Genomic DNA, 27563 nt, shown 5'->3' on the forward strand with positions numbered 1-27563 from the left:
TTCATCAATTTGGTAAATCAATATGGGATGGCTGCCCTTTTTATGTAGCCGCAGTGATATTTTGGCTATAAAGTCTCTAATAGATTAAAAAAAAAAACTCAAATTTAAAAATAACAAATTGAATTGAATTGAACTGAATTAAAATATTAAAATTAATCAAACAAATTGAATTAACATAATCAAATGAATACAAAATTTAACTATATACATATAATATTGTATCAACAACCGAAATTTATCAAAACTCAAAACTCAAAACTGAATCAAATTATACTTATAAACCTAAATTGAATTAAGTCGGTTTAGTTGACCAAACCATTTGCTAACCCACACGACTTATGTGGCTAAACGACAAAGCTAGTCCTTTGTCCAATGATGTAACAGCCAATGGCTCTTTTAGAAAGGCACAGCGTTTCTAGTTGAACTATTTCAGGGGTGCAAGAGCAATTCCAGACTTAAACAAGAGGTTAGAAAATGGCAGCAATTAATCCAACCGTTGGCTTTGTTTAGAACATAAGTTCAAAAAATTTCTATCCAACAATGAAACCAGACCGATCATTTACACGCCTACTCAAAAACAAACGCACTAAAACCCTTAGAAAGGTGCATTTAAGCCACACCAGTTAAAATAGAAGCCATGAGACGTTGCTGAGCCAATCATCCCAGTAAAACTTTCGAACTCATTACCACAATGTGCTCAAATTATTTGGCCATCCGGAAGGAGTGAAATTAAATAAAAAAATTAACATTCCTTCGTAACCAATAAATATTTGCCCTCAAAGAAGATGATAATTATTCAGTGTCCTATCACATTCCCAATTCTAACCAGATTGTCATTGTGCACGACACGTCGAATAGTGTCTCCTAGGCCTCCTATGTGGGATGGGTCAAGCAAAAATGGTAGGTTTCTAAAATGAGGCCCAAAGCCCAACATACGCTTTGTCTTTAAGATTTTAAAAACTTTCCATTGCCTGTAGTCGAACCCGGGCCTTTCTGGTGGGAGCCGAATATTTAACTAGACTAGACTACAACCGAATGTTAAAAATATTGCAATATTTTCCAAAGAAAGAATAAAAAACGCTGCTATTTCCTACCAACCATTAGCTTTCCATCGGTATCAGTGATTCATAACTCGTAATAGTAAGTATTCAACCCCGGGAAAGAGGGTTTAGCCACACTCAGTTACAATGGAGGCCATGAGATACATTGGCATTGGTGCTCCAAGGCTAGTTGCTCCTCCAATAATCCCCAGAAAATCTTCCAAACTTATTACCACCACCACCTGCTCCGCCAGCAGATGGGCCGATCGCCTCCTCGGCGACTTCCAATTTTTTAACACTACAGCCGACGCCTCCGACCTCCATAATTCTCTCTCCTCTTCCACCGCCACCCTCGCTCCTCCTTCCCCTCCCCTTATTTCCCCACCTGAGCGCTACGTGTCGATTCCTCTCCATTTCTATCAGGTAAGTTAATTCCTCTCGCACTCTAAGGAATTTGGATTTTCAGATAGACTAAAATTACAACTATATGAAAGGTGTTAGGAGCTGAGACACATTTCCTTGGAGATGGCATAAAGAGAGCTTATGAAGCTAAGGTTTCTAAACCTCCTCAATACGGATTCAGTCAAGACGTATTTATTAGCCGTAGACAGATTCTCCAAGCCGCATGTGAAACCTTAGCGGACCCTGAATCAAGAAGAGAATACAATCAAGGCCTCATAGATGACGAGCACGACACTATTATCACTCAAGTGCCGTGGGAAAAGGTATGTCACTCTCTCTTTATTTTGCTAATTTTTTAGGATTAAAGGAAAGGTGGAAAATGAATGGGCATTGTTGTAGGTTCCTGGGGCTCTGTGTTTGTTGCAAGAATCAGGGGAGAATGAGGTTGTTAATAAAATTGGAGAGGATTTGCTTAGGGAGAGGCTGCCTAAGTCATTCAAGCAAGACGTCGTGCTGGCTATGGCGCTTGCTTACGTGGATATGTCAAGAGATGCTATGGCATTGAACCCTCCGGATTTTATTAGAGGTTGTGAGATGCTCGAGAGAGCGCTGAAACTCTTGCAGGTATTGCGTTACATTTACTAAAAGTTTCATTGTTTAATGTAGTTATATTAAGTTACATTTTTCTTTTTTACATGGATGTAGGAGGAAGGGGCCAGCAGCCTTGCACCGGATTTACAAGCACAAATTGATGAGACATTAGAGGAGATCACTCCTCGGTATGTCCTAGAACTTCTAGCCTTACCACTTGATGATGAATACAAGATGAAACGAGCAGAGGGTCTCCAAGGAGTGTGCAATATATTGTGGGCTGTTGGTGGAGGAGGGGCTGCACCTGTTGCTGGAGGATTCACGCGGGAAGATTTCATGAATGAGGCCTTCTTGCGTATGACAGCTTCTGAGCAGGTAGTATGGATCAGCTTGCCTGCCATTACCTTATTATGTTTTGTGATGATATTGTTAATAATTTTTCCTTTTCATTTTTCATACGGAAGGTTGATCAATTTGTAGCCACACCAAAGCATATTCCACCAGAACATTTTGAACTATATGGAGTGGCACTTGCCCTTGTTGCTCAAGCTTTTGTTGGTAAAAAGCCTCATCTTATCCCAGATGCTGATAGGCTATTCCAACAGCTTCAAATGAAGCTAACAGTTCAAGGGAATGCTGTCCCTGTCTATAGTCCCAAACAAAACCACGAGATGGACTTTGCTTTGGAGAGGGGCCTTTGTTCACTTCTTGTAGGGGAGGTTGATGAGTGTCGTGCATGGTTGGGCTTAGACAGTCCTACTTCACCTTACAGAAACCCAGAAGTTGTTGATTTTGTGATGGAAAATTCAAAGGATGATGATCTCAAGGATCTTCGTGGACTTTGTAAACTGTTGGAGACGTGGTTGATGGAAGAGGTTTTTCCTAGATTTAGAGACACTAAGTACATACAGATCAAGCTTGGAGACTATTATGATGATCCTGCTGTCTTGAGATATTTAGAAAGAGGAGGTCATTCACCCTTGGCAGCAGCAGCAGCCATAGCACGGATTGGTGCTGAGGCTACTGCTGTTATTGACCATGTGAAGGCTAGTGCAATTCAGGCATTGCGGAAGGTGTTTCCTCTCAATAAGAAGGGTGAGAATATAGGATTCCCAGAAAATGCTGGAGTGAATTATTCTCTTTCTGAAGTAGAGGCAGAAGAGCCTGTGGAAGAGTATGATCCAGATAATGCCGCCATCAAAGCTGAAAGTTCTGGAAAAAATACTTATGGTGAAGTGCCTGAAGAAGAATTGATTACTGATAGAATAAAAGATGCAAGTGTGAAGATCATGTGTGCCGGTGTGGCTGTTGGACTAATGACTTTGCTGGGCTTGAAATATTTACCCACTTCAAATGGATCCTTTATTCGACGTAATGAAACTGGTTCAGCAATGGCCGTCAACACCATCAGTGTGGGTATGATTTAAAAATCCATTTACAATAGTCCAACCTATCAAATCATGATATAGTACTTATGGTCAGCTATTTAAATCTTAGTTCAACCATTCAACTCGATTTTATGATATTTTTTACTTCCTAGTGGTTGGATAACTACTCATTTGCCCTCTAATTTTTAGTAGAGCACCTGAAGACCTTTACCATCTTGACTATACCTGCTTTCTGCAGTAGAAGTGGTAATCAACTTTCTCCAGATCGTAGTATGCATTTAGTGGATGATATAGCATTGATGGATATCAGATAAGATTTGTTTCTTTATTTTTATGACATGCATATTGTGATACTAATCACATATTTGATCGTATCATGCTGTGTTTGTAGCAAGAACCTACCCTTTTTCCTTCAAATGAAACTTCCTTTTTTCTGTAAAGGTAACTCTAATTTTAGACTCATTGAACAGGATTGGCAATAGATGAAAAATCTGTCGAAGAATTGCCCAGAATGGATGCAAGGTCCGCAGAGGGTATAGTTCGTAAGTGGCAGAAGATAAAATCTCAGGCTTTTGGTCCTGATCACTCTCTAGAGAAATTGCCCGAGGTAAAAGAAATGGTGTTTATTTTTTTGCTTGATCATCGTGCCTCCTGTTGTCTTCATACTTCTGACCATGAGAACTACTACTAGGTTTTGGATGATCAGATGTTGAAAACATGGACTGATCGAGCAGCCGAAATAGCACAACTTGGCTGGGTATATGACTATACTCTGTTGGACCTGACCATTGACAGCGTGACTGTTTCTCTAGATGGGCGCCATGCTGTAGTGGAAGCAACTATCAAAGAATCCACGTGCTTAACGGATGCAGTTCATCCAGAGAACAATGCTTCAAACACCATGACCTACACAACTAGATATGAGATGTCACCTTCAAATTCGGAATGGAAAATTACTGAGGGAGCAATAATGATGTAAAACACGGCAGACGGCACCATGTAATTGTAAATGTAATTCCTTTTTCTGCTGTAGGTTTCAATAATTTCATTGGAGGCAATTTTCTTCCGACGTAAGTGTTAGTTTCATATATGCTTCTGTTGCTGTGAGCGTGACTAGCTGTAGCAAAATTCATCAATTCGGCTTGTTTTCCATTATATCTGGGCTTTAATTTTTCTTCAGCGCAATTGCTAGCTGGCACAGACAATGGAGAACATTGAATAATGTTGTCAACTCGATCAAACATTATTTCAATTTTTACATAAACAGGTAAAAATAAATAACATTTGTTTTTTAAAAAATAAAAAAATATAATTCAATTTTATTAACTCGGCACCTCTATAGAAGCTAATGGCTGCAAACAAGGTAATAATAGTAATTCCATATTTCCTTAGCTCCTATGTATGTTCTAAAGTAGCAGAATCAACGGGTGAAAAAAAAAATTCTGCGACTCTAGTCAGCTTAGAAACCGTATTTTTAAATTTTACAACAAAGAGAACTCAAAACATTCAAAAAGAGAACTCAAAACATTCAACTATGCAAGGTAAAACTGCCAAGAAAGAGCCTTCAACTCTGCATCAGATGGGTGGTCAGAGAAACTTCTCTCCCTCCAACAAGCTTTATAATAGTGAGGACATGTTGTCTCTCCAGCTGGAAGATTTCTGGGTTGATGACGGGGTTATGAAACTGAGTCCAAACATCTCTTTCGGGGCATAACGTGGCTCTACAAACCCAACCAACTTAGCAACAAACAGGGAGCTCTCCCTCATATGTTTCATGTCTTTTGTGTCCGTCCATAAACGGCGTGTCAACTGTAGGCTTCTCTGCTTCGTGTCTAAGTCAATACCCCACCTCAGGTAAAGTTCCTCTCTTTCCCTTTTTGTGAACTTTTTCTGTATTTGTCTCGCTAAATATTCCCTTTCGCGGTTCAGAGCCTTCAAACTATCCACAGAAAAAAGAATGTTAGAAATAATTATTACACGTTCTGCACTGGATTTGCATTTTGCTCGTGCTATTGCAATTCTTACTATTTGTGTGGATTAGCAAGATTACCTTGAGGCTGGTGAGACTATCTTAGTATCTATCATTGCGTTAGTCCCACGTGCAGATGTGTCCTTCAAAAAGTACAATCTTCTAAGCTCTACTTCCATGTAAACATTGTCAGAAGGATCTCCTTTGAAGAGCAGGAAGAAATAACTTCTGTGGACCAATGGGACGTTGCATTTGACCCATAGGTCAATTATCTTTCTTCTATATCTTTCAAATTTTACGGCCCAATTTGAATGGTTTTGCCTATTGCCATGGCCTCTCTCTGCACCTCCATCTCTGATATTCCTCGGGACAGCCCTAGTTGGTACTTCCGGAACCTAGAAGAGCATGAGATGCATATGAACTAGAGAACAAAGAGAATAAAACAGTGTGTGAAAGGTTTGCTTTCTCACCGGAACATCACCAATTTGCTCCTCTGATTGAGGGTTAGACATTACGTTCATTCTTGCAACGAAATCAAGGACACTGGTAGTATCATCTACATCTACATCTATCTCTTTGATAGTCTCTTCTTCTTCTTCTTCTGCAGAATCACTACTAATGGATTTTGTTGAATCTTTCCTACACATACTTTCAATTTTTATATAATGCTTTAATTCTGGGAGTTTTTTCTCTATTTCTTCCGGTTTTTCTGGAAGTTTTTGCTCTATTTCTTCTGTTTTTTCTGGAAGCTTTTGTTCTACTGCTTCTGGTTTTTCAGAAGATTCCTCTTCAGGTTCTGGTCTTTCAAAAGAGTCCTCTTCAGGTTCTGGTTTTTCAGAAGATCCTTCTTTGGGTGCAGCAGGTGGTGTATCCTCATCCTCTTCTTCCTCTTGAGACCAAAAATCAGATGGAATAGTCATAACAACTGATTTCCTACTTCTGCTTCTAATCCATGTCAAACCTTTAGAGCCAGAAGCACCTGCTTCGTTCGAAGGAGATTGTAAACGGCTGATGGTGTCATGCAATTCCTGAATTTTTCGCTTCAGAGAATCATAAGAGTCAAATGAATCGTTATGATTCAACTCTTTATCTTCATCCTGCATTGGTGGTGCTGCACCTTCATCCATTGATTCTATCGTGGTCAACTGTAAATTTACCTCTTTTTCTTCAGAACCAGATAACGACATGTCACCTTCTGCTCTACTGTTCATATTGGCTTCCTCTGCTTCAACACATCGAACTTCCTTGCAGATATCTTCAGTTTCTTCATCCTTTCTTGGAGAAATGTTCTCCCAACCGCGGCATGAATCAAGCCCAGAAAACTGTGGGGTGCTGTCATCCAGCAGAAAATTATCTTCAGGATCTGGAATATCTAGGAGATGTCTGGAAGGAGTAACAACACTGGGGTCATCAAAATCCTTGTTGTTTCTTAAAACACCTTCAGGATTGATCACTTCTGACGATTCCGATGCTGAATTTTCTTCTGCTTTTGTAAGTCGATCCTCTCCAACTGATCTTAGCAAACTCTCAATACGAGCTTGTGCAAGATCACGCTGCCAAGTTAAATCTTTAATCTCCTTTTTCATCTGCAATATATCCTCATTTAAGAGAAAGCAGTATCAACAGCTTTGGCATAACGAAAGTAAAAAAATTCAGCCACAATTAGTATGGCTTTTATCCAATAAAAATTAATGATCATAATGAGTATTAACCTGTTCAATCAGAACTTCTTTCTCTCTTAGTAATGCAGCAGTATCACCTGTGGCAGATATTGATCCCATGTCCATTAAACGGCTCTCCAGCCTTGTTAGTTCTTTTTGCAATTGCTTTACCAAAGCCTTATCTGACATCAACACATTGACCTGTGCATTAGTAGTCACCTCTTTGGCACAGCTTGCAAACAAGAGGGTGTTTCTTGTTTGCTCAACATGATTGCGCGATGGGCTTATCGTGCAGATCATGGCAGTTCTAGCATTGCCTCCTAATGAGTTATGCAGTATGCGTGTTAGTTTAGAGTCTCTGTAAGGTATGTGTCCATTTCTTCCCTTGCTGCATTAATCATTGAAGCATGCTTTGTCATAACACAAGATGTACCAGCCATTGTTCTTGATTTACAAATTTTGACTGCCAATTAAAATAAAATTTGAAAATTCCCACCTTAATTTACGAATTACAGTTCCCAGGGTCAGTAAACTGCGATTTATGTGGGAACCTTCTTTCAATCTCACACCAGCTGCGAGTGTCTGTGAAGCACGCTCGCTCCCAGCGAGATCAACAAAATTCTACCGAACAAAACCAACTTAAGTTTTCTTTCTATATTTTCTGAAAAATTTTGTCCGACAAGACACTTGGTATCATAATATTAAGAGGAGAGAAGGAAAGGGGGTGGGGACAATTACTCCATACCACTGTAGCTGTGAGGGTGCTTGAATTTGCAGCTCTTGAATATTCATAGGCAGCGCTTTCAACTGTCTGGGAGGTATCACCATTTGATTAAAAGAGAGAGATAAAAAAAATAGAGTAACAGATAAGTGTGATACACAAGAAGCCTACCACTCTTATAATTTGATGAGATCTGGAGCTGTTCTCATTCAGAGTGGTCTCTCCTATTTGTCTTTGAGCTGCAAGTAAGTCTCATTTGGTAAAAACAAAGTAAACATACATAAAGGCAGTTTTCTCTATCTTGATGCCATTACCTTCACACAAGGAAAGGAGCTCTTGAAAGTGGTTCCAATCTATTAGACTCTCCTCTATAAGTTTCTCGACAACAGTCCCTTTCTGTGGAAATGAAACTGTTATATTTTGTGTATTCTTCCCCAAAAAAAAAAAAAATTGTTGCATTCTCAGCAAATATTCAGATTTGGGGAAACAAAAAAAGCACAGTATCACCTCTGGATCATCAAGGAGTCTAAGCGGAGTACTGTCTGCGCTAAGAAGATCTCTGACAGCTTCATTGTAAATCTCCATGGCAGAGAATTTCAATACGAATTCTCTTTCCTTGTGCTGTGATTTATGTACATTTAACAAAAAGCATCTCGTTAAGTATTCCAGGGCATAAGGTGGGATAAGCTTCAGAAACATATGTTCTATGAAGTGTGTGTGTGTGTGTATAAAATATATAAACTAATTTTTACATTTTTCTTTTCACAATATACCTGTTCTATGTATTGATATATGTCAGCCATGGCACATTCAGTAATTCCACTCATTGTATATGTTTTTCCGCTACTTGTCTGCCCATATGCAAAAATACTTGCTGGATATACATACAATTTAACCAGTGTTAAAAATTTCATCAGACCCTCCAGAGCTACAATATTAAACAATAACAAGAAGGTAACTCACAGTTAATGCCACTAACTGCTGCAAGAGCAATTTCTTTGGCTCCTCCCTCGTATACCTGCTTTGTGGGGCATTCACTTCCATATACTCTGTCTAATAAAAAAAAAAAAAAAAGACATAATTATAGAAGCAATTGGCTTGAGGGTGGTATCGATGTAATGGTAAGGTCCTATGAAACAGCCTCTCTGTAAAAGTAGGGGAAGAACGCATACCAAATGTATAAGCAGTAGGGACCATGGAGCGGTCAGGCATGTTGCTCTTGAAAATAATGGTGGTATCGTTAATGCATTCCCAGTCACTGACATCGTGTCTCGCAATTTCTTTCTCGTTCAAAGGCCTCATTCTAACACAAACAAAAATTCTCTCTTCTCCTTGTATATCCCCAAACATTGACTCGTCTCCGCCCATTGATGAGCCAATGCTCATTGTCTCGTCTCGTCCCTTTTGACTCATTTTCTTCACAAAACAAACAACCAAATGTACTCAATTTAATAGATTTTTGGTTTCTGATGTATTAAGTAGTATGTTTGTATGTATTTTAATTTCACAAAATACTTCAATCTGTTTTCTTCTCTTTTTTTTTCTCCGTTTTCGTCTCGGTTATTATCTGTTTGAGACGAACAGAGAAAGAGCAGAAACAGATCAATCAGCCAAATAAACCGATTGAAAATCAGATAAGTTTTGACTGAGACCTTTTTCTGTTCTCTCTCTGTTAGTTTATGTCCCAGGGAGGAGATGACGAGGGAAAGAGGAGAGAAGAAATGGCTGAAACTGTAAAAATGGAAGGAGACGACAGAGCCGTTGCTCTCTCTCTTCCTCTCGCTCTCTCCCTTCTCTTTTCCCTTTCAATTGGATCAGTTACAGAGGAGCCACTAGAAATAAACTAAAATAGGATCAACTTACCGTTTTAGCCTCCACGATTTTCCCGCGCATAAAAGCCATCTGGGATTGGTATTAGTTGTATTGTATGGTAATAAATAATATTACCCAATTAATTTTAATACCACAATCTATTATTTACCTTCGTTTTCTTTTCTTTCTTAGTTGGGGAATGGGTAAAATATAGTGTTGACTTCTTTTTTAACGGTTAATTTTGTTAACTGACATTTGACACAATGTTACAGCCTTTCACCTGAAAATTTACTCAAATTTCAAAAAACTACTATTTGAAGCAAAACAAAAATTTGATGGCTTTCCTTCAAAGTGTTCACAACACAAATGTGCAAACAGCATTATATTAGCAATTGCTTTTCTTAAAAAAAAAAAAAAATTATGGTAGGAAATATTAGTTTTCAGGGAAATTTGAGAAAATTGCAAGTAAGCATCCAAACGAAGTAATTTGAATTATAATTTATTAAAAATGACAACAAATTTTCTTTTGCTGTTTTAGGGTATTTTATTTATTCCGATTAATACATTTGTGAATAATTTCAGGGAAAACATATAACATAACATTAGGTGGCTTTGAAATATCACAAAAATTTTAATTAAAACGTTGTGTGATGGGCAATAGACCATTTGAAAACGACATTTACAGATTCCAATTGCTTTATTAAATTAAGCATGCTATGTAAAAATTGAAACGATGGGTGGCCATTCTGAATGGCCAGTCGTTCATTCGCTAGTGTAGTTTAAAAAGTTGTTTCCAATTTGCCGTTTCTACGACTTAGGGTCGTTTCTAGGCATTTACCCGTACCTTTTAAAAACTGGCGAGTTGTCTGTTATGGTTGGACCGACGTCGGTCGTTCAGTTGTTATTATCACAAAATCGTTTCAATATTTTTGTAAGACATTAGTTTTTAATTCATAGTCTTTAACAGACGACAGAGTCGTTCAGCTTGGGAGATAAGTAATTTTGGACCTGTTGGTGAGTTGAACGGTAGTTTCTACTTTCTAGTTTCTATCCTTTAAAAGTTATCTGAGTACGATCATGCAAATTAAAGTTACTTCAGCGTCAAATTTTCAGGTTTTCACCATTCAGCCACATGTTTTCTGTTTACAAATAATTGTTTGCCAAAAAAAAAAATCTCAGCATCCTTTGAATTTTGAACCTCAAAGGCATTTTTATTTATTTATTTATTTCGGCTAAGGTTTTATATATTTCTTATATTTAAAATTCACTGAACAAGTCCTCCATTGGTTTCTGATGTGCAACAGAATATTATGGACCGGCCTTCCATTTATTCACATTCAATCAACATATTAATATTTATTACACAGAGCAGATAGAATAAATTAGTTATGTTATGGATATATTAAATTTCAACAAATATTATTACGCCGTTGAATGAGCATGCAAGACGGGAAGTGTTTCCAGCTCTATCATCCAAAGGTCTGTAAACAGGTTCAAGCCCAGCCCGAGGCAAGCTCGTTAAATGATTAAAATTTAAGTTTAGAATTTATATTTATCAATAAAAATAAAAATATAATATTTATAAAAACTAATCTCTACTGCAGTTTTGCCTAGCCAAAGCCAGAGCCAGTCCACGTAAGGAAATGATAGTTGCACCCACGTAAGCCAGCTGGCAATCCATCCCACCTTTCTTTTTCTAATGCCACACCATAAGCAAATCAATCACCCAAAATGAGAAATTAAATACTAATGCAACAGACCGCTGTATTGTGGGGACCGATAACCCCTTCCATCACTCCTAACTAAGGGACAAATCTACCCTATGCTCGTCTCCTTCCCCATTAACCTTTTCCTTTTCTGCTGACCAGGAATTGCTATCAACATTGGCTATAATCCCCTAATTTAAAAACCCTAATTAAAGGAATTAACAGCTCAACAGTGTAACATTATCTATCTAATATATTGAGAGGCACATTATCATCTTCTCGTTCACTCTCCAGTTTACAAACCGGAAACCTAAACGAGTTGCCAAATGACAACGAGAGGGAGCAGATCAGAGAAAGTTAAGCGAATTTTCCAGAAATTCGATTCTAATCGAGATGGAGGACTCAACAGAGAAGAAATGGCGGCTTTGGTTGTCGCTGTGAATCCTAGAGTGAAATTCAGCGATGAGCAAATCAACGCTATTCTTGATGAAGTGTTTCGTACTTACGGCGAGTTCATCGATGGCGAGAAAGGTTTAACCTACGATGGTCTTCTGCGTACTTACGATGACGGAGCCGGTGATGTTGATCGAGACTTCGACGCGCTTGAGCTCGAGCTTAATATGGACGATAGTAAAGGGATCTCGATTGCATCTCAGGCGTCTTCCTCTTCAATTTTGGATGAAAGGACTATAGAGTCGCAGAAGAAGCAGAGGACTGCTGCGTGGGCGGTTTCTCCTAATCATGGGATTGTTTTTGATGATACATGGAAAATTGTCGATGATTTGGAGATTTTGGTGAAGAGATTAAAAGCCAAGCAAGCAAAAGATGGGAAATTGAAAGGTGACAATTTTGATGCGTACTCGGATGCTGGTTGGTCGAGGGAGTTGGGCCCATCTTCGGAGATCTCGGATAAGAGGATATTTTGGGAAGAGTCAGGGCATGATTATGCAGTTTTCGTCAAGGAATTGGGGGTTTTAAGAAGCCGTGCTGATGGGGCGAGATCAAGAGATGAGGCGTTTGATGGGCATATGGCGATTGGGAGGGTTTTGTATGAGCACCAGTTGTTTAAGGAGGCATTGGTGAGTTTTAAGAGAGCTTGTGAGTTGCAGCCTATGGATGTTAGGCCACATTTTAGAGCTGGGAATTGCTTGTATGTTCTTGGGAGATATAAGGAAGCTAAAGAGGAGTTCTTGTTGGCGCTTGAGGCAGCTGAGGCAGGTGGGAGTCAGTGGGCTTACTTACTCCCTCAGATATATGTCAATCTTGGGATTGCACTAGAAGGCGAAGGTATGGTTTTAAGTGCTTGTGAATATTATAGGGAAGCTGCTATTCTTTGTCCCACTCATTTTAGAGCTCTGAAACTTTTGGGTAGTGCTCTCTTCGGGGTAGGCGAATATATGGCAGCTGTTAAGGCCTTAGAAGAGGCCATCTTTATGAAGCCGGATTATGCTGATGCCCATTGTGATCTGGCTTCTGCATTGCATGCCATGGGTGAGGATGAGAAGGCTATAGAGGTTTTTCAAAAGGCTATCGATTTGAAACCCAGTCATGTGGATGCTTTGTATAATTTGGGTGGGCTGTACATGGATTTGGGTAGATTTCAGAGAGCTTCAGAGATGTATACCAGGGTGTTAGCCGTGTGGCCAAACCATTGGCGGGCGCAGCTTAATAAGGCCGTCTCATTGTTGGGGGCTGGTGAAACTGAGGAAGCCAAGAAAGCTTTGAAGGAAGCCTTGAAAATGACAAATAGGGTTGAACTGCATGATGCAATATCACATTTAAAGCAGCTGCAGAAAAAGAAAGTAAAGCCAAATGGAGGTGCTAATGGGGAGGGAGCTTTTGTTGTTGTGGAACTCTCAAAATTTAGGACAGTGAGTGGAAAAACTACATTGAGACAGGACTTAGCCAATGCTCTTCAAATTAGGACTTTTCAAAGGATTACCAGGTTGGGTCGTTGTGATGTGGAGCTTTTGAAGAAGGAAATGAATGAAACCGATGTGCCAGTATCTTACTCTGGTGGTGGTGTTCCAGAGAAATCAATACGAAAACCTAACTTGGAGGAAATCCTCCAGAGGTTACTTAATTTCCTGAAGCCTGAAACTTTTCAGGGGGCTGTCAAGGCTATAAATGAGAGGATTCTCTCTGTTTTGGACGACACAGGCTCAGGCAGGGTAGATTTGGGCATGTTTTACGCTGTTCTAGCTCCTATTTGTGGTGGCAGTCCTGACAAGCGGAAACGGATAGCTTTTGATGCACTTTTGTGGCGTCCTGCGAATGAAGGTAGTTCTCAGATTAAAAAGGTTGATGCTGTTGGTTATATAAAGTTGCTGAGAGCTATTTATGTTCCTTCTCATGGTCTTAGTGAAATGTTAGAAGTTCATGGGGAAACGGACTCTTCAATGGTATCTTTCAATGATTTTCTTGTGATGTTTGATGATCCTGATTGGGGTTTTGGTATCATGTCAACTCTAGTAAAGCTTGAAACTGGAGATAGGAATCGCCATGGAAACCACGTCTGCTCAGTCTGCCGCTACCCAATTATTGGTTCCCGCTTTAAGGAGATGAAATCACATTTTAGTCTATGTAATCAGTGCTATAGTGAAGGAAAGGTGCCTCCTGCTTTTAAGCAGGATGAGTACAAATTCAAAGAGTATGGAAGTGAGTCTGAAGCTATGAAAGATAAGTGCATGTGTTTTACTTTGCAATCTCATAGTGATTGATGGCACATTCACTTAAGGATATATTGTTGATTTTGTACTATCCTGTCATAAAATTCTTGTATTGTGTGAATTATATTAGCTTGTTTATGTATTCAGTTGTCATTAACACCACTTTGTACAATAAGTCATTTGTTTGATCTCTCAGATCCTGTTTCCAATAGGTTGTAGACATCTCTTTTTTCATCCTTATGTTAAAAATAGATGTTTGAAATTTTGTATGATACCTGTACATTTCCTGTTACCCTTAAACATTATATGATTTGGGTGCGTGTGAGTTTGTATCCTTTCTGATCCAGCACCTTAAATCTCGGATATTTATTGTTTGATTGCTGGAACTTCGAATGAAACCAACATTGCAAAATGGAGGAATGTATTCTAGTTTTTTTGCATCTTAATGGTGTCATCAGTCTCACAAATAAGACAGAGACAGAACTATGGTACATGTAAGTGTGTAACATATCAATGAGGGGTTCATAAGTGCGAGCAGGACAAGGTTCATTTTCTTTTTGAAACTTTTGGTAGCTGTCTAGTAGATAATGTATGTTGGATTAGTTGTCAGCTGTAATGCTTGAAATAGTACACTTACCGGTAGTTGGGACCTAATACTTGGCAGTAAAGTTGCCATTTTCCTTTATGAAGCTTATGCATTATGATTGTTGTTCGAAGTTTATACTGACCAGGATCTTTGTAATAACTATTAAATAAAATTATTAATAATATCAAGTGTTATTTTCAGTTTCTATTATTTATTTGTTTATATATATATATATATATATATCCCCGGTATATTCGTTCTAGATTAGACCACTATACAAATAACCATTATTAGGAAATTTTTAGGGTGATTATACTATCATATAAATGTCAATATTTAGGATACTCGTAGTCCAACCGGTTCTTTCAACCGAGAGAACCGGTCGGACTACCAGCAACAGAATATTTATTTTTTTTCATAAAAGGTTAAAACATATTCAAACAAATATTTTTAAAGTAAAGTATTTATTGTAATCTGAATCGGATATTCCAATAGTTTCAGCATATATTAGCAAATCAGATGAGTCGCACTTTTTAATTATTTATTAAGGAATACACACACGAAGCACCTCCTAACCAACTTTATGATGCATTAGGTCAAAGACTAAGTATCATTATTATTCTTCCCTTCTGTTACAATAATTATGAACACCAACATTAACCTTTAATATAAAAGGAAAACCTATGATTGTTACTTTGACTCGTTTTTGTCAACGCTATCATGCAAGAAACAAATTTTAGCTTAATGATTTTTTATCAGATGATCGAAAAAATAAATTGACCTTCAAGACATCAAGGCATAATAATTATATCCATTTAGCTCATGAATGAAAGTAATCTTATTGATTAGGAATTTTTCTTCTCTTCTTTGAAACCAGCCCGTTATTAAGGGATAAGATGGGCATCATATGCATGCTGCAAGGCCAGTGACCAAGTTCCCTTCAATAAATATACGTGCAAGAAATAAGTCATGTCATGCACAGGGTGTGAGAGAAACAAGTTCATTTTAAGCGCTACTTCTAGCTAATGCAAAGACAGCTTAATCTCCAGATTTATCATAAACCACAGGTATTAATAAATTATTACATTAAATTGCAGAGTTAGTGAACAACTGCATGAGAGGCTCAAAGAAAAGCAGTTGCAGACAGAGTCATACTTATTAGCATGACAATCTTGAACGGGAGGTCAGTTGTACACATTTTATACATGACAACGATGGCTATAATGATACTGCTGCTAATTACAGAATCAGAATCAAAACCATTATCAGTGGCATTCTCGCCAAAATTACCACCAGCATCTCTTTCCTTCCAGCCAGTCAGAGACCATGAGAAGCAGGGCGTCAGCAAGAAGCGGAGGAAACATAGATATAGAAAAGACTACCAGATCCACCCAGAAGATGTGGAAGAAGATTATGGCTATTGGAATCCTCCACCTAGACTAGGTGGAGGAGATTTTGCTCCAATTCCCCACGGAGAAGTTTCATGAATTTATCACATAATGTTGCTTTTGTTTCCACTAAACATTATGGTTTAGTTTCATTAGTGTCATGACATAATTTACTATTAAATTTCATAGATGTAGCTGTTTAAATAAGTGGAAGCATTCCATCTGGTTCCTTGTTAGGGTGAGACAGAGCAAGAGTCTAGTAGTCTGTCCTTTTTTTTTTTTTTTTTTTTTTTTGTGTGTTATGCACACTAGCTTCCTACTTCCTCTTCCTCTTCTTCTTGTCCTCCTTTTAACCGCCGGTTATGTAAGATGGGGCAAATGACAATAACAACATTGTTTGTTACCAAACACCACAACTTGCATAACCGGAAATTAAGCCAAAGCCATTTCATCTCAAACACATTAAAATCTCTTTGCAAACAGAGAAAAGAATATGAAGATATTAGGCACAATGTAAAAGTAACAGACAAAACAAATTAATGGCATACATTAAGCCAAAGCCATTTCATCTCAAACACATTAAAATCTGGAGGTAAGTTCAATTTGTGCTCATCTAAAAATCAAGATGATAGCCATAGGCTTCAGAAACTCACTGATTTTCAGTGTTATAACATTATCAAATAACCTTTCTCACAGGAGAACAGCAAAAAAAGATTGACTATGCAACTTTATATTCTACCTGAAAGTCAAGGGCGGAGCTATGATTTGGCACATTTTCTTGTAAAAATGATGTTCAAAGTGCTCTCCTTCTGTTGGCTTTGGAATGATGAGTTAATCGTCCTTGAATACCACATTGCTTATGCAATAATCTGACACCAACTTACCTATATGAACATAAGAGGAAAAATCAAATTCAACTGTAGCCAACCTCAAGGAATTTCATTTATTTTATTTTGCAGAGTATCTTGGATCGAGAGGAATGGAGGATTGACACCAAGTAGAGTGGATTATGATTTAGTTGGTTCAGTATTTTGCAGTGTGTAAAAAAGATAAAATGTACTATTCACGAAAGGGTCCAAACTAAACATGATTAACAGGTTAGATTGAAGGCAACCTAGGTTTTATTTCACGGCACCCACAATCTACTTGTAGCAGTACAGCAAACGTACGAATATTGTTGAACTGGAAGATGGAAAAGCTAATTAATTCTTCATAGAGGCCGGAAAAGTCCACTAAGGCCTCAGCCCAAATTGGTTTTTAAGAAAACACAACTAGTTTACGCGACATAAATATCTACGAACAGTGGAGGAATCACAAGAATTCAGGGCTTTGCACTAGGCTTCCTATCACAACCAATAAGCAGAGCAACTGGACTTCTCTTAACACTGAGAAAACCTCCAGAAAGTTCTGGAGATCAAGACTTCAACAACAAATTGGAGTATCAATTGCTCAAGCCAGGGGTTACCCAAACCTAGAATAAAAAACATGGATAAAGCCTTTGCTGTCAGGCTGCCTTTTGCATACGTTTGTTATTTTGTCATTCTCATGCTTAAACTTTCCATCTCCTAAAGGAGAGACCATCAAACTCTTTTCAATGTACTTTCTATTAGAATGAAAAATTGGGTAAATAAAATTCCAGAAATCCACAACTCAATTGTTAGAATTCAAACAACAAAGCTACCTCAATAATCAACATACTCATAAAAGATGAATTGATGATGGGCCAGCTATAGCAGCAACTCTTTGAGCACGCTGTGCTTCACCTCGGTAGATCCCCTTCATTTCTTTCTTCAAACGTCTAGCTTCACGCCTTTCCTCCTTTATAGCAGCCTGCATATAGAATTATAACATCATAATCTAAGTTCAAATAAATGATGTGATTAAACCAGGAAATAGACTGTAATTGACATTTTTGTTTTTGGATAAGAAAATTGTTCGCCTAAAAGTCATTGTAAGTACACTTACAACTGGAAGGATATTTTCATCTTTCACCAGTTCCAAATGCATTACATAATGACTAAAGAACTGACACTCAATGAAAGGGCTCAAACAAACAGCAAAAATATACCTTTCTTTCTTTCTTTTCCTCCTTTGATTCCTGGCCATGTTGCTTCCTCTTCACAGGCTCAGTCCTTAAGCCAGGCACAGCTTTTGCTTTTTCCACATCAGATTTTATACCATGAGGCAAGAAGTCTACAGGAAGCTTCTCTTTCCCTCGAAGGGTTATCACATGACTGGTGGCATTTAAAGCACCAGAGACAGTTTCAGCTATCTTCTTCCTTCTAGCAATACCTGGTGCTTCAATTTTAGCAGGGTGGTTGTCAAGATTTGAATATGTAGAGATGATAGTCTCACAATCCCACTGTTCTGAATCATCACTACTTTCTTGGACAATGACAACATCTTCATTATCATCCTCATTTTCATACTTCTCTGCATATTCTGCACAACGGCGAATGACATCAGCTGCTGATTCTAGAATTTCTTTACTTTTTGGTCTATCACTGCCATGCAACAAATCTGCAGGAACTGCGTATTTGTCACCAAGATCCAAGTCATCCATTGCACTGTCATTAAGAACATTGTTGAGCTTATTAGCAAGAGATTCATCTTCTTCAGCTTCATAACCACCATACTCGCCATCTTCATCATCTGTGGCATATTCTTGAAGTTCAAGCTGCAGAGCACAAAATATTGTTATAATAGAGGACTGAATTCATGAAAACAAGATATATATGCCTGCACATTAGGTGCAGCATAAAGCAACACGAACATACTTATGAAGGAAAACAAAAATCTAAATTTTGGATTTCAGGATGTTAACAAAATAATTGAAAGGGGTGAACAAACAAAATAATTGAAAGGTGTGAACAAACAAAATAATTAAAAGGGGTGAACAGACGTGTCTTTAGATATGTTAAAGTTCTAGGTAATGACTCCTAAATCGTCCTTTTAATCCTTGTAAAATAAGAATCCAAAATAATTCATAATCTGGCTGTCATAATTTGATTTAAGCATTCCTACATACTAAAAAAGGAACAGAAATGTCAAATAATTGTTCAACAAGCAGTGTCTCACCATATCAAATTGTTCATCAAGAGGACGGCAAACTCGCAGGTTTCCCCCAGCAAAATCATTTCCTACTTCTATTTCCTTGTCTACAGCGCCATTATCCAATGCAGTTTCTACATATTCACTGGGTTCCTCAATCAAATTGTTGACATCCAAATCAGCACCTTCTTCAGGAAGATTTGCACGAACAACAAAATCCTCCTCCAGGTCCTCATCATCAGAACCAAACCGCGATAAATCACTGTCATCAAGCAATGCAGCTACTTCAGGATCCAACACTCTCTGCAACTTAACTCCAACAGTTCTTGACGCCACACTGTAAATCGACTTATCATTCGTATCATCAGTTTTCACCTCAGATACCCGAACTCTTGAAGCATCATAGGCCTGAAAAGTCAAAATCAAATGACAATCAATTTCACCGTATTTTTTTCTCATTGAAAAAAAATAATAAAAAAAAAGCAGTAATGGAACCTATTAGTTAGACTACAAAACGAAATCTGACCAACCTTAACATCGCGAGGAAGCTGATCAATATTAGCTTTAGGATTGCGATAAAAATATGAGCCACCACCAGTATTCTTAATCTCCCTTAAGTGAAGCAAATAATTATAGCCATCATCAGGAAACCCTAGCTCCAAAATTTCCTTCCTCACGCGCTCAGGCAAAGGCTGCGCTTCTGCAGACGAAGCTCCTACAAATCCCCCTACATATTTCATCGAACTACCCAAAACCCTATGATTATCATCTCCGCAATCGTCGGCATCATCTGGCGCATCAGCGAAAATGGAAGTCGGATCGTCATCGTTCTGGCCATTGACGGAGATACTATCGGGGTTATCTCCGTCAAAGAAAGTGTCCGGCAAGTAGAGATTGTTGTCGACTCGGACGAAAACTCGGTCATTTCCCGGTGTTTCATCATAATTGGGATCAGTTGAGTCGCGGGCCAGTAATTGGAACGTTGCAGATTTCTTCTTGTCGATAAATTTCTTTTTCTTCCCCATTCTGTGAGATTAGTTAATAAGCGGTATTTGTGAGATGTGCAAATATGGTGGATTAGAGAAGCAAATACGATTGAAGCAGTGGAGATAATCGTGAGGAATAAATTTTATAAACCCTAACTAGGAGCAAAAGTCTGGATATAAACCCTAGACGACGAACTGTGAGTTTTAAAATATTATTTATTTTTAAAAGTAATTATATTTTATATATGTGTTTTTTTTAGGTGGGAAAAAATAATTCCGTTGCCGGGAATCGAACCCGGGTCTTTCGGGTGAGAGCCGAATATCCTGACCGACTAGACTACAACGGACCGTTGTACTTTGGTTTAAAATATACGCTTATGAAGGAGTCTAAATAAAAATCTTCTTTCATACTAAAAACTGGGCATGACAAACAAGAATTGCAACCAGGAAGATCACATAAGCAAGGATTGTGCGAGTCCTATATGATAATCTCTCAAAAGTGCGGTGATGAGGGCCACAGATTTCCCAGCCGTTGATTCTGGATATGCTGCTAGTACACAAGTAAATCTTCTGTTTTGCTTTGCGATTGTAAGGCATATATCTTTGACATCAATGAAGTCACTTATAACTCAAATGATTATTATGCTCAGAACATGATACTATAGGGTGAATACAAAAGGACCAAGCTTTGTATATTCTGGTAGCTCGAGCCTGGAGCCTGACCTGATTTATTTATATAATAATGCCCCAAAATATTAAACAGACAACAAAGTCTGACAAGAAAAGGCAGGTTCTTGAAATTTAAAGGGATCCCAATAAGATAATGGGGGCATGAATGAGTGCAGTGTTTCTTAGTATTAATATAGTATGTTTTAAACAATGCCTTAAACCTGGAAAAGGCACTTTTTATATGGCTACTAATTGCTATTATTTTTCTGCAATCCCATCCTTATTACTGCCTTTTAAAAGAAACTAATGAATCAACATTCTTATTTGCTCATTCTGTAGTATATAATCAAAGCGTTTGTATAAAATAATTTATTTTGCAGATAGAATATATATGGACGCATGCATGATGGCACCAGCATAAGGGAATCAATTTTTATCCCTTTGCAAGAAACATTATGTACAGGTAAAACCAAACTACCCCCACCATCTCTCTCTCTCTAATCTCCATGCACTGCAACTTCCTGTACACACTTTATCTCAAACGTCATTTCCAAGCAAGAGACAACAGAAATTAGTTAATGCAGGCAAGTCTTATCCATTAAATAAATCATAGTCTTATCTAGTAATTTAGATGCAATAGGAATGCCTAAACTGGGGTTCTAATTGTTTTGGAAATCCTTTAATTTTTCTAATTAAATTTCGTTTTATTACAAAATTCTTATTTAATGTCAAGAATACTTTTACCTTTGGTTAACAGGATTGGTTATGGTTTGAGGATTATGTGTGGTGTGCCCGACTCCTTGCAAGTTGCAGAGTGGGGACAAAAGTGTGCCTTAAGGCATGTTTTCCCCACTTTTGAGAGAGAGCTTAATTGTTATTGGTTTACTTTTAGAGATCTGGATCAGCTGGAGCCCAAAATCTAGCTGGCAGGAAGCCATTTATATAAACCTATATCCAGAGATTGCATATGCAATGCAACATTTGAACATTGCAAGTACATAGTGCTAGAGAAGATGGAGACACTTACAATAAGATGGTTATGGGCTTTGTTTTTTCTAGCAATGGTGGTTGTTGAGCTGAAAGCTGATCAAGTTAAAAACGGAACTGCTCAAGTTAACGCCACTTCCTTAAATCTTCCTAATAACCTTCCTCTAGATAGCAGTGCACAAGGAAGTCATAACACAACTGAAGTTGTGGTTAACAACGAGAAAAGATATAGTGGGTATTACAGAGGAGGTGGAGGTGGAGGTGGAGGTGGAGGTGGGGGCGGGGGAGGAGGAGGTGGTGGTGGTGGCGGGGGCGGGGGCGGTGGCGGGGGCGGTGGCGGTGGCGGCAGTTTTGGATGGGGGTGGGGAGGGGGTGGTGGTGGTGGTGGAGGTGGAGGTGGGGGCGGAGGAGGTGGAAGTGGATGGGGATGGGGAGGAGGAGGCGGCGGGTGGTATAAATGGGGATGTGGTGGTCGGAAAGGAAAGGGAAGAGGCATTAACAATAGGCGAGTGCATAGGAAGAGAATTTTTAGCAATGAAGATTACAAGTTAGGAGAGTTTGCTCAATGCATGGGAAGAGGAAGGTGTAAAGGGATGAGATTGGATTGTCCTCTTCACTGCGGTGGACCTTGCTTTTATGATTGCCAACATATGTGCAAAGCTCATTGTCGACGTTCTTAGTTCATTTTTGCTAATTAAGTATTATTCTCCTTTAACCATTTTTTTACATATAGGCTGATGATTTATTCAAGAGTTCCTTTTCTGATGTTTGCTGGATTAGATGCTGCTTTAGTTTAATCAGGTGGTGTGTTCAGTGTGCTGAAATTTTCTTTTGCATGGTAGCTAGCTACCATTTTGTGACCTTTTCTTCCTTTTTCTTTCTTTCTTTCTTCTTTTTAGATGAGACTCAATGATTAATGATTGCTATGTGACCTCAATTGTTTTGCTATGTCTTCTTGTTAATCTTGTTACTTAAATGACAACAACGGCATGTTTAGGCATTCATATCCTTCGACAAATATGTTTCCTAAGGCTCATAACCTGGTTGGTTTGTTTCCTCCTAATAGCTTGGGCTAATGGGTCTTTCAATTGCCAGATATAGCCTCGTGGGCTTGTTGGCTTTGAACAATTCATTCAGCTAGAAACTAACCATTTGGGCTACAGCGGATAAAATAACTTGGCCCAAGAATATTATGTTTTAATAAATAGTATTAGTCCATGCACAATTATTTTTTACCAACCATCCATGTTACTTTATCTACTATAAAAATCAGTAGTATTTGTTTAGTTTCCATATGCAATTAGCTTTACTACCTTTTTCTACATATTTTTTGCAAGAGTTTAACTGAATTTGTTGATTTCAAGTTATTTGACCACGTCTGAAAACAATTAATTCTCACCTTGATAATGTTAGAATAAACTTGGACTCGGAGATAATTTTTATCCTCGGACTGATTAGGAACCAGAGAAAATCAAGTATGAAGAATGAAAATTTAAAAAAATAGCTTCGATACGTGAGTGGATGCACCCCTAACCAAAATATTTAAAATTGCCAGAGTGGAATTCATGATTTGGCTGAGAACAAAACTGAGCATAAGCTTTTTTCTTCTTTTATTATTATTTTTTTTAATAAGGGTCTCACCATTAAATCATTAATCCCACTTGCAAGTTTATTGAATTGATTAAGCTAACATTTTTTTATTTATTTCTCGCATCCCTCCCTCCGCCGTCCTTATCCTGCCACCATCACGTTATTTCTTGACCTCCTATGGTAGCTTAATGTTTTTCGTACAATATTCAAAATTTCCAATGGAGTTGATTTGAATTTTCGATACCCAAAAGGCCAAAGCTATGAATGTTCCAGTAGAATTGACTTTCATTATGGACACAAAAAGTATAATTTTGTTGTTTTTCATTTTTCTTTTTGAAAATATAATTTTGTTATATGGTACAAAAATTCGTCATGGAACATTTGATTTCATCAACCAATAGAGCTTTTGTCACCGACCCTAGTGCCTGTACCTCTGAACACTAATCCCCTTTCTCATAGACATTCATCCTTTTCACTCCCAGGCAATTCGAACTCTCTTGCCCCATAACAAGGTTGGGTTCCCTACATTCTTTTGGTCATTATGAACAGTCCATTCTTTTTGCACCAGTGAGATGAAGATTACGCCAGAAACAAGGATACGCGCATCTGATCGAGATTACTGACTTGGATCAAATATTGGGAATTGAACTAAGACAAGAAACAAAATCTCAATTTCGGGGCTGAAATGATGGGTAGGCTAACCTCGTAGCGAGCTCCCATTAAAGAAAGGAATGTGCAAAAAAAGACAAAAGCAGAGCTCACTTCCTTATCACAACTTCAGTATCATCAACTTCCTCGTCATCATCATTATTTTTATATCATCTTCTACAATGTTCAGTGCTTGAGTTTGAGACACAGAATAACTAAAACTGATCTTTGTTAATTATATGTGTTTTCAGCTGTCACTTGTCTCGCCACTTTAAAGAAAAAACAAAACGGCGGTTTGTCCTTTCATTTCTTTCTGTGGATCTTTGCAAAAAGTATAGGTTAAGGCGGCATCTTTTGTTCATCATAATGTACAAAAGAACTGATCTCTACTTGGCAAGCAATAGTTGAATGGAAAAATCAAAAGAAAAGAAAATTTTGAGTGATTTTCATTCATATTTACAGAGATGTCTGCAGAATAAAATTAGACAAAAAAAATAAAAAAACAGAATTAAAGAAACTAGTTGGATTGGAACAAACTGAGAGAGAAAGGTAAAACAGATCCGAAGATACTTTACTCATACCAAAAATCCAAAGCATGAGGCCTTGTTGTTGATATATAATTCTCTTATAACAAAAGCAAGAAGATCAATTGGGTTCTACCAGAAGGGACTAGATCTCTTGGACCCAGTGGATTGAGGGCTGATCTGTGGAACAGTAAATGCATCATCGCTCCATCTTCTGTAATTAACTTTCGTGTTCGTTGTGCCCTTTGTTTCCTTCAACCCAATTTGCCCTCCTATTTGCTGATAATGTTGAGTTGGGTGTGCTTGTGGAACCCAAATCCCCATGGTTTCCGACGAGAAAGGGGAAATAATACTGTTGCTCCCAATATCAGTATCCACAAACGGCAACATCCCGTCGTCATCAGGCTGCAAAAGAAAATAGTCAGATCTAATGAATTAAGAGGACATCATAATATCATCTAGTCTAATCTTAAAGGAAAAAAGAAGAATGGGAGAAATGATATAGACGCAAACCTTACAGAAACCAGCAAAGGGAGTAGAAGGGAAATCAAGTTCGTCGAGCTGCCAGCCAGGCAGCGTTTCCATTAAGTACTCCGATATGCTGCTTGTTGAACCAATTCCATCACTTATTACCAGATTATCTCCATCTCGGTTGACGGATGTGTTTGAGGATAAATTCTTGTTCACAGTTGAGTTTGAAGGTAAGGTCTTACCAATTGAAGATAGATTAGATTTTGGTAGGGAGACAGACACAGGTTTAACCGAGGGCTGGTGTTGAGACTGCTTGGAATCAGGAACCAGATCACTGCTGTTCACGTCTGATGCGGAAGAGGAAGATGACATGTAAAGCGCAGAAGTGGCAGAAAGCTTAACCCCTGTAAGAAGGAACCTATTATGCTTCTGCGTGTGCTCATTGGCCTTGTGTATTGGAACATCACAATCCCTGCAAAGAATTGCTCTATCTTGTTGACAAAACAAGAAAGCCCGTTTCTCCTGCAATAATTTTGAATCACGATTAGTCAATAAATTAAAGCAAAACTGATAAACAAAGAGGCAAATAGACAAATACCTGGCAGACGTCACAGAGAGGGAAATTTTTAGAGGAAGGATGAAGAAGGGAAAAGCGTTGGTGCTTGGAAGCGAGCTTGTTGGCGTGATGGACGCGGTGGTCACAGGCGTCACAGAGGACAGCCTCATCGGCGGTGCAGAACACGGACGCCTCATCTTTGCTACACACGTCACACTGGATCTTCATCTAGTACTAGTTCTCTTACTGATCTTTGTCGGAGGTAATAATAATATGCTAACTTTCTAAAGATAGAAAGATGCCAAAGATGGCGGCTGAGAGCGAGACAGAACAGAGAAAGATAAGAGCAGAAGAGAGGTGCTAAATCCTGGAAAGAAAGAGGAGATAGAATAAATAATAGTAGTACTGAACAGAACAAGTGAAATCAGCAGTACTAGGAGTCCAAGAGTGTATGCTGCAGTTTCATGCTCTGTTTTTTAAATGTGTTTGACTCTGTAGGAAGGAAATGGAGAGGGACTGACATATGGCTACTTCGATTATTGGAGGGTTTAACTGTTTCTTTTTTTTTTTTTTTTTAATGTAGATTTTTATTCTACTGGGCTCAGTGAATTTGTGTAACCCAATATTCTTCTGCTAGAGTTGCAATGCATGGCAATTAATTATTAACGGCCCAATAGGGTAAATAGTTTTTCAAAGCTTCTAATTTTTTTTTTTTAGCGACAAAACTTCTAATTTTAAGGTGAATTAAAATTACTAATACTAGCACAAAAATCTATCTTAATCTTAATTTGGACACATAATATGGTTTTTTTCCAAAAAAGCTATATAATTCCTAATGAAAACTTAATCTTCTTCTTAAAAAAAAATTAAACTAGCGGGTAAAACTAAAGTCTCAAAATTCTACTCAAAAAAGTTTCAAGTTTAAATTATACTCGGTGTTTAACATATTTTGTAGTTTAGGTGAATGTAGAAATATTTTTTTTCAAAGTCAATATATAGTTTTTTGAAAAAAAAAAGGTAAAAAATATAAATAAACTGAATCTTATGAATTAATTTAGATAAATATATATATACATTAAAATTTTTATTTTGGCAGTGGATCACCGCTATATAGTTCACAAATTTATTTTGACATCATAATAACCTCATTCTTTGAGTAAGATAATGAAGAATAAATTTTATAATTATTAAAATCAAATTCTTCAAAGAATTTCTTTTGTTAAATGTTACACTAGTATTTATCTTTATATATAACGAATAAAATGGATTGATAAAAAAAAAAAAAGCAATTTGCGAATAACCGTTCATTTACTAGGATTCAGGATTTGGACCACCATCACCAGCTAGTTGGTTATTGCAGAATCAAATCCTGAACTCGTCAAAAACTATTCCATTTTGCTAATTAAAGCATAACGAATTATGAAATCAAAGTACCAAAAGTGAACCGTAAGGAGAGAATAATGGAATAGTTTCCTTTTGAGTTGAAGAAGAATAAAACAAACAGTAGTTCACTGGAGACGAAAAGCAGAAAATAGTTCTCTTTGGTCTCATGGATTTCCATCTTTGCATGCCAATTACTTCATTGCTTGCTAGCAAATGAAAATGGTAAAAAATGTAAAAGTTATATATCCTCGTTTTTCACTATTATTTTTACTACGAAAAGAAAAAAAAAAAAAACTATCTAATCTTAAATCTCGTGAATCTAACTATCTATTAACATATACTTATTTGAATAGTAGTTTTTAAGCAACTTGCATATATATTTACAAGAAAAGATTAATATATAGTTAGTTTATTTTATAAAAATCCCAACAAAATATATCTTGAACACGTTAAACCACGCTTATATCGAGATTAAAATTTATAATAATTAAAGACAACGTGACAAATAATATTTATTAATTGTCACTGTCCAACACAAATATTGATAAAGGAGGAGAAACTTTATTCAAGATTATATATATATATAGTCTCAATAATATTATAATTGTTCTCAAAGTTTTGGTATTACGAGTTCAATTAGTAATATTAGATGCAAATTAATCGAAAACGAAAGGAGAAAAACATTGACAAGTGAAAACGACATTAGCTAATCGTAATTTTCATTAATTTTGACAATAATAGGAGTACCCTAAGAAGGAAGAGTAA

General features: G+C 37.6%; 6 protein-coding genes and 1 non-coding gene across 10 annotated transcripts; 3 read left to right on the top strand and 4 right to left on the bottom strand.

Moving 5' to 3' along the window:
* Window positions 1–1047: 1047 nt before the first annotated feature.
* ARC6 (Chaperone DnaJ-domain superfamily protein) lies at window positions 1048–4576 on the top strand. 3 transcript variants are annotated; one of them, XM_020679177.3, is made up of 8 exons: window positions 1048–1463; window positions 1535–1765; window positions 1842–2066; window positions 2148–2408; window positions 2498–3449; window positions 3611–3667; window positions 3892–4028; window positions 4113–4576. In XM_020679177.3, the coding sequence occupies exons 1-8, from the start codon at window positions 1188–1190 to the stop codon at window positions 4398–4400; spliced, it is 2427 nt and encodes an 808-aa protein (XP_020534836.1). In that variant the 5' UTR covers window positions 1048–1187; the 3' UTR covers window positions 4401–4576. The 3 variants fall into 3 exon arrangements, with proteins under 3 accessions (XP_020534836.1, XP_020534837.1, XP_012071975.1); XM_020679178.3 differs by having other exon boundaries at window positions 3614–3667; XM_012216585.4 differs by lacking the exon at window positions 3611–3667 and having other exon boundaries at window positions 1049–1463.
* Window positions 4577–4704: 128 nt separating this feature from the next.
* LOC105633882 (kinesin-like protein KIN-7C) lies at window positions 4705–9575 on the bottom strand. The gene is given in 11 exon segments (XM_089725731.1): window positions 4705–5360; window positions 5472–5785; window positions 5861–6976; window positions 7103–7672; window positions 7797–7862; window positions 7944–8011; window positions 8087–8168; window positions 8280–8393; window positions 8546–8646; window positions 8736–8825; window positions 8945–9575. Coding segments are annotated over 11 exon segments (3084 nt in total). The 5' UTR covers window positions 9186–9575; the 3' UTR covers window positions 4705–5038.
* A 1771-nt stretch (window positions 9576–11346) lies between these two features.
* Window positions 11347–14228, top strand: LOC105633881 (putative TPR repeat-containing protein At1g05150). The gene has a single exon (XM_012216582.4). The coding sequence runs from the start codon at window positions 11617–11619 to the stop codon at window positions 14008–14010; it is 2394 nt and encodes a 797-aa protein (XP_012071972.1). The 5' UTR covers window positions 11347–11616; the 3' UTR covers window positions 14011–14228.
* A 2219-nt stretch (window positions 14229–16447) lies between these two features.
* LOC105633879 (Low temperature viability protein) lies at window positions 16448–20178 on the bottom strand. Of its 2 annotated transcripts, none has more exons than XM_012216580.4 (5): window positions 19515–20178; window positions 19012–19392; window positions 18002–18610; window positions 17632–17763; window positions 16448–16817 (listed from the first exon to the last, which is right to left on the bottom strand). In XM_012216580.4, exons 1-4 carry the CDS (start codon window positions 20007–20009, stop codon window positions 17632–17634), a joined length of 1617 nt encoding a protein of 538 aa, XP_012071970.1. In that variant the 5' UTR covers window positions 20010–20178; the 3' UTR covers window positions 16448–16817. The 2 variants fall into 2 exon arrangements, with proteins under 2 accessions (XP_012071970.1, XP_012071971.1); XM_012216581.4 differs by having other exon boundaries at window positions 17615–17763.
* A 66-nt stretch (window positions 20179–20244) lies between these two features.
* On the bottom strand, window positions 20245–20317 carry TRNAE-CUC (transfer RNA glutamic acid (anticodon CUC)). The gene has a single exon. It is a non-coding gene; the product is annotated as a tRNA-Glu (tRNA).
* A 1270-nt stretch (window positions 20318–21587) lies between these two features.
* Window positions 21588–22563, top strand: LOC105633929 (uncharacterized). Its single transcript, XM_037635898.2, has 2 exons — window positions 21588–21875; window positions 22017–22563. The coding sequence occupies exons 1-2, from the start codon at window positions 21653–21655 to the stop codon at window positions 22304–22306; spliced, it is 513 nt and encodes a 170-aa protein (XP_037491826.1). The 5' UTR covers window positions 21588–21652; the 3' UTR covers window positions 22307–22563.
* Window positions 22564–24287: 1724 nt separating this feature from the next.
* LOC105633878 (B-box zinc finger protein 21) lies at window positions 24288–25919 on the bottom strand. Its single transcript, XM_012216579.4, has 3 exons — window positions 25458–25919; window positions 24902–25381; window positions 24288–24793 (listed from the first exon to the last, which is right to left on the bottom strand). Exons 1-3 carry the CDS (start codon window positions 25641–25643, stop codon window positions 24521–24523), a joined length of 939 nt encoding a protein of 312 aa, XP_012071969.1. The 5' UTR covers window positions 25644–25919; the 3' UTR covers window positions 24288–24520.
* Between the last annotated feature and the right edge of the window lie 1644 nt (window positions 25920–27563).

This window comes from Jatropha curcas, chromosome 9 (genome assembly GCF_041381405.1).
Source record: "Jatropha curcas cultivar XTBG-Jc1 chromosome 9, XTBG_Jcur_1.0, whole genome shotgun sequence".
Classification (NCBI taxonomy): domain Eukaryota; kingdom Viridiplantae; phylum Streptophyta; class Magnoliopsida; order Malpighiales; family Euphorbiaceae; genus Jatropha; species Jatropha curcas.

Coding starts and splice junctions, on each gene's coding strand:
- LOC105633881 (XM_012216582.4), top strand. CDS start 11,617: ATGACAACGAGAGGGAGCAGATCAGAGAAAGTTAAGCGAATTTTCCAG.
- ARC6 (XM_020679177.3), top strand. CDS start 1,188: ATGGAGGCCATGAGATACATTGGCATTGGTGCTCCAAGGCTAGTTGCT. Junction 1,464..1,534: donor TTCCTCTCCATTTCTATCAG/GTAAGTTAATTC, acceptor ACTATATGAAAG/GTGTTAGGAGCTGAGACACA. Junction 4,029..4,112: donor CTCTAGAGAAATTGCCCGAG/GTAAAAGAAATG, acceptor AACTACTACTAG/GTTTTGGATGATCAGATGTT.
- LOC105633929 (XM_037635898.2), top strand. CDS start 21,653: ATGGAGACACTTACAATAAGATGGTTATGGGCTTTGTTTTTTCTAGCA. Junction 21,876..22,016: donor TAGTGGGTATTACAGAGGAG/GTGGAGGTGGAG, acceptor GTGGTGGTGGAG/GTGGAGGTGGGGGCGGAGGA.
- LOC105633878 (XM_012216579.4), bottom strand. CDS start 25,643: ATGAAGATCCAGTGTGACGTGTGTAGCAAAGATGAGGCGTCCGTGTTC. Junction 25,382..25,457: donor CTCTCTGTGACGTCTGCCAG/GTATTTGTCTAT, acceptor AAATTATTGCAG/GAGAAACGGGCTTTCTTGTT. Junction 24,794..24,901: donor CCTTTGCTGGTTTCTGTAAG/GTTTGCGTCTAT, acceptor TTTCTTTTGCAG/CCTGATGACGACGGGATGTT.
- LOC105633879 (XM_012216580.4), bottom strand. CDS start 20,009: ATGGGGAAGAAAAAGAAATTTATCGACAAGAAGAAATCTGCAACGTTC. Junction 19,393..19,514: donor AGCTTCCTCGCGATGTTAAG/GTTGGTCAGATT, acceptor TTGACTTTTCAG/GCCTATGATGCTTCAAGAGT. Junction 17,764..18,001: donor AGGAAAAGAAAGAAAGAAAG/GTATATTTTTGC, acceptor TTCTATATGCAG/GCTGCTATAAAGGAGGAAAG.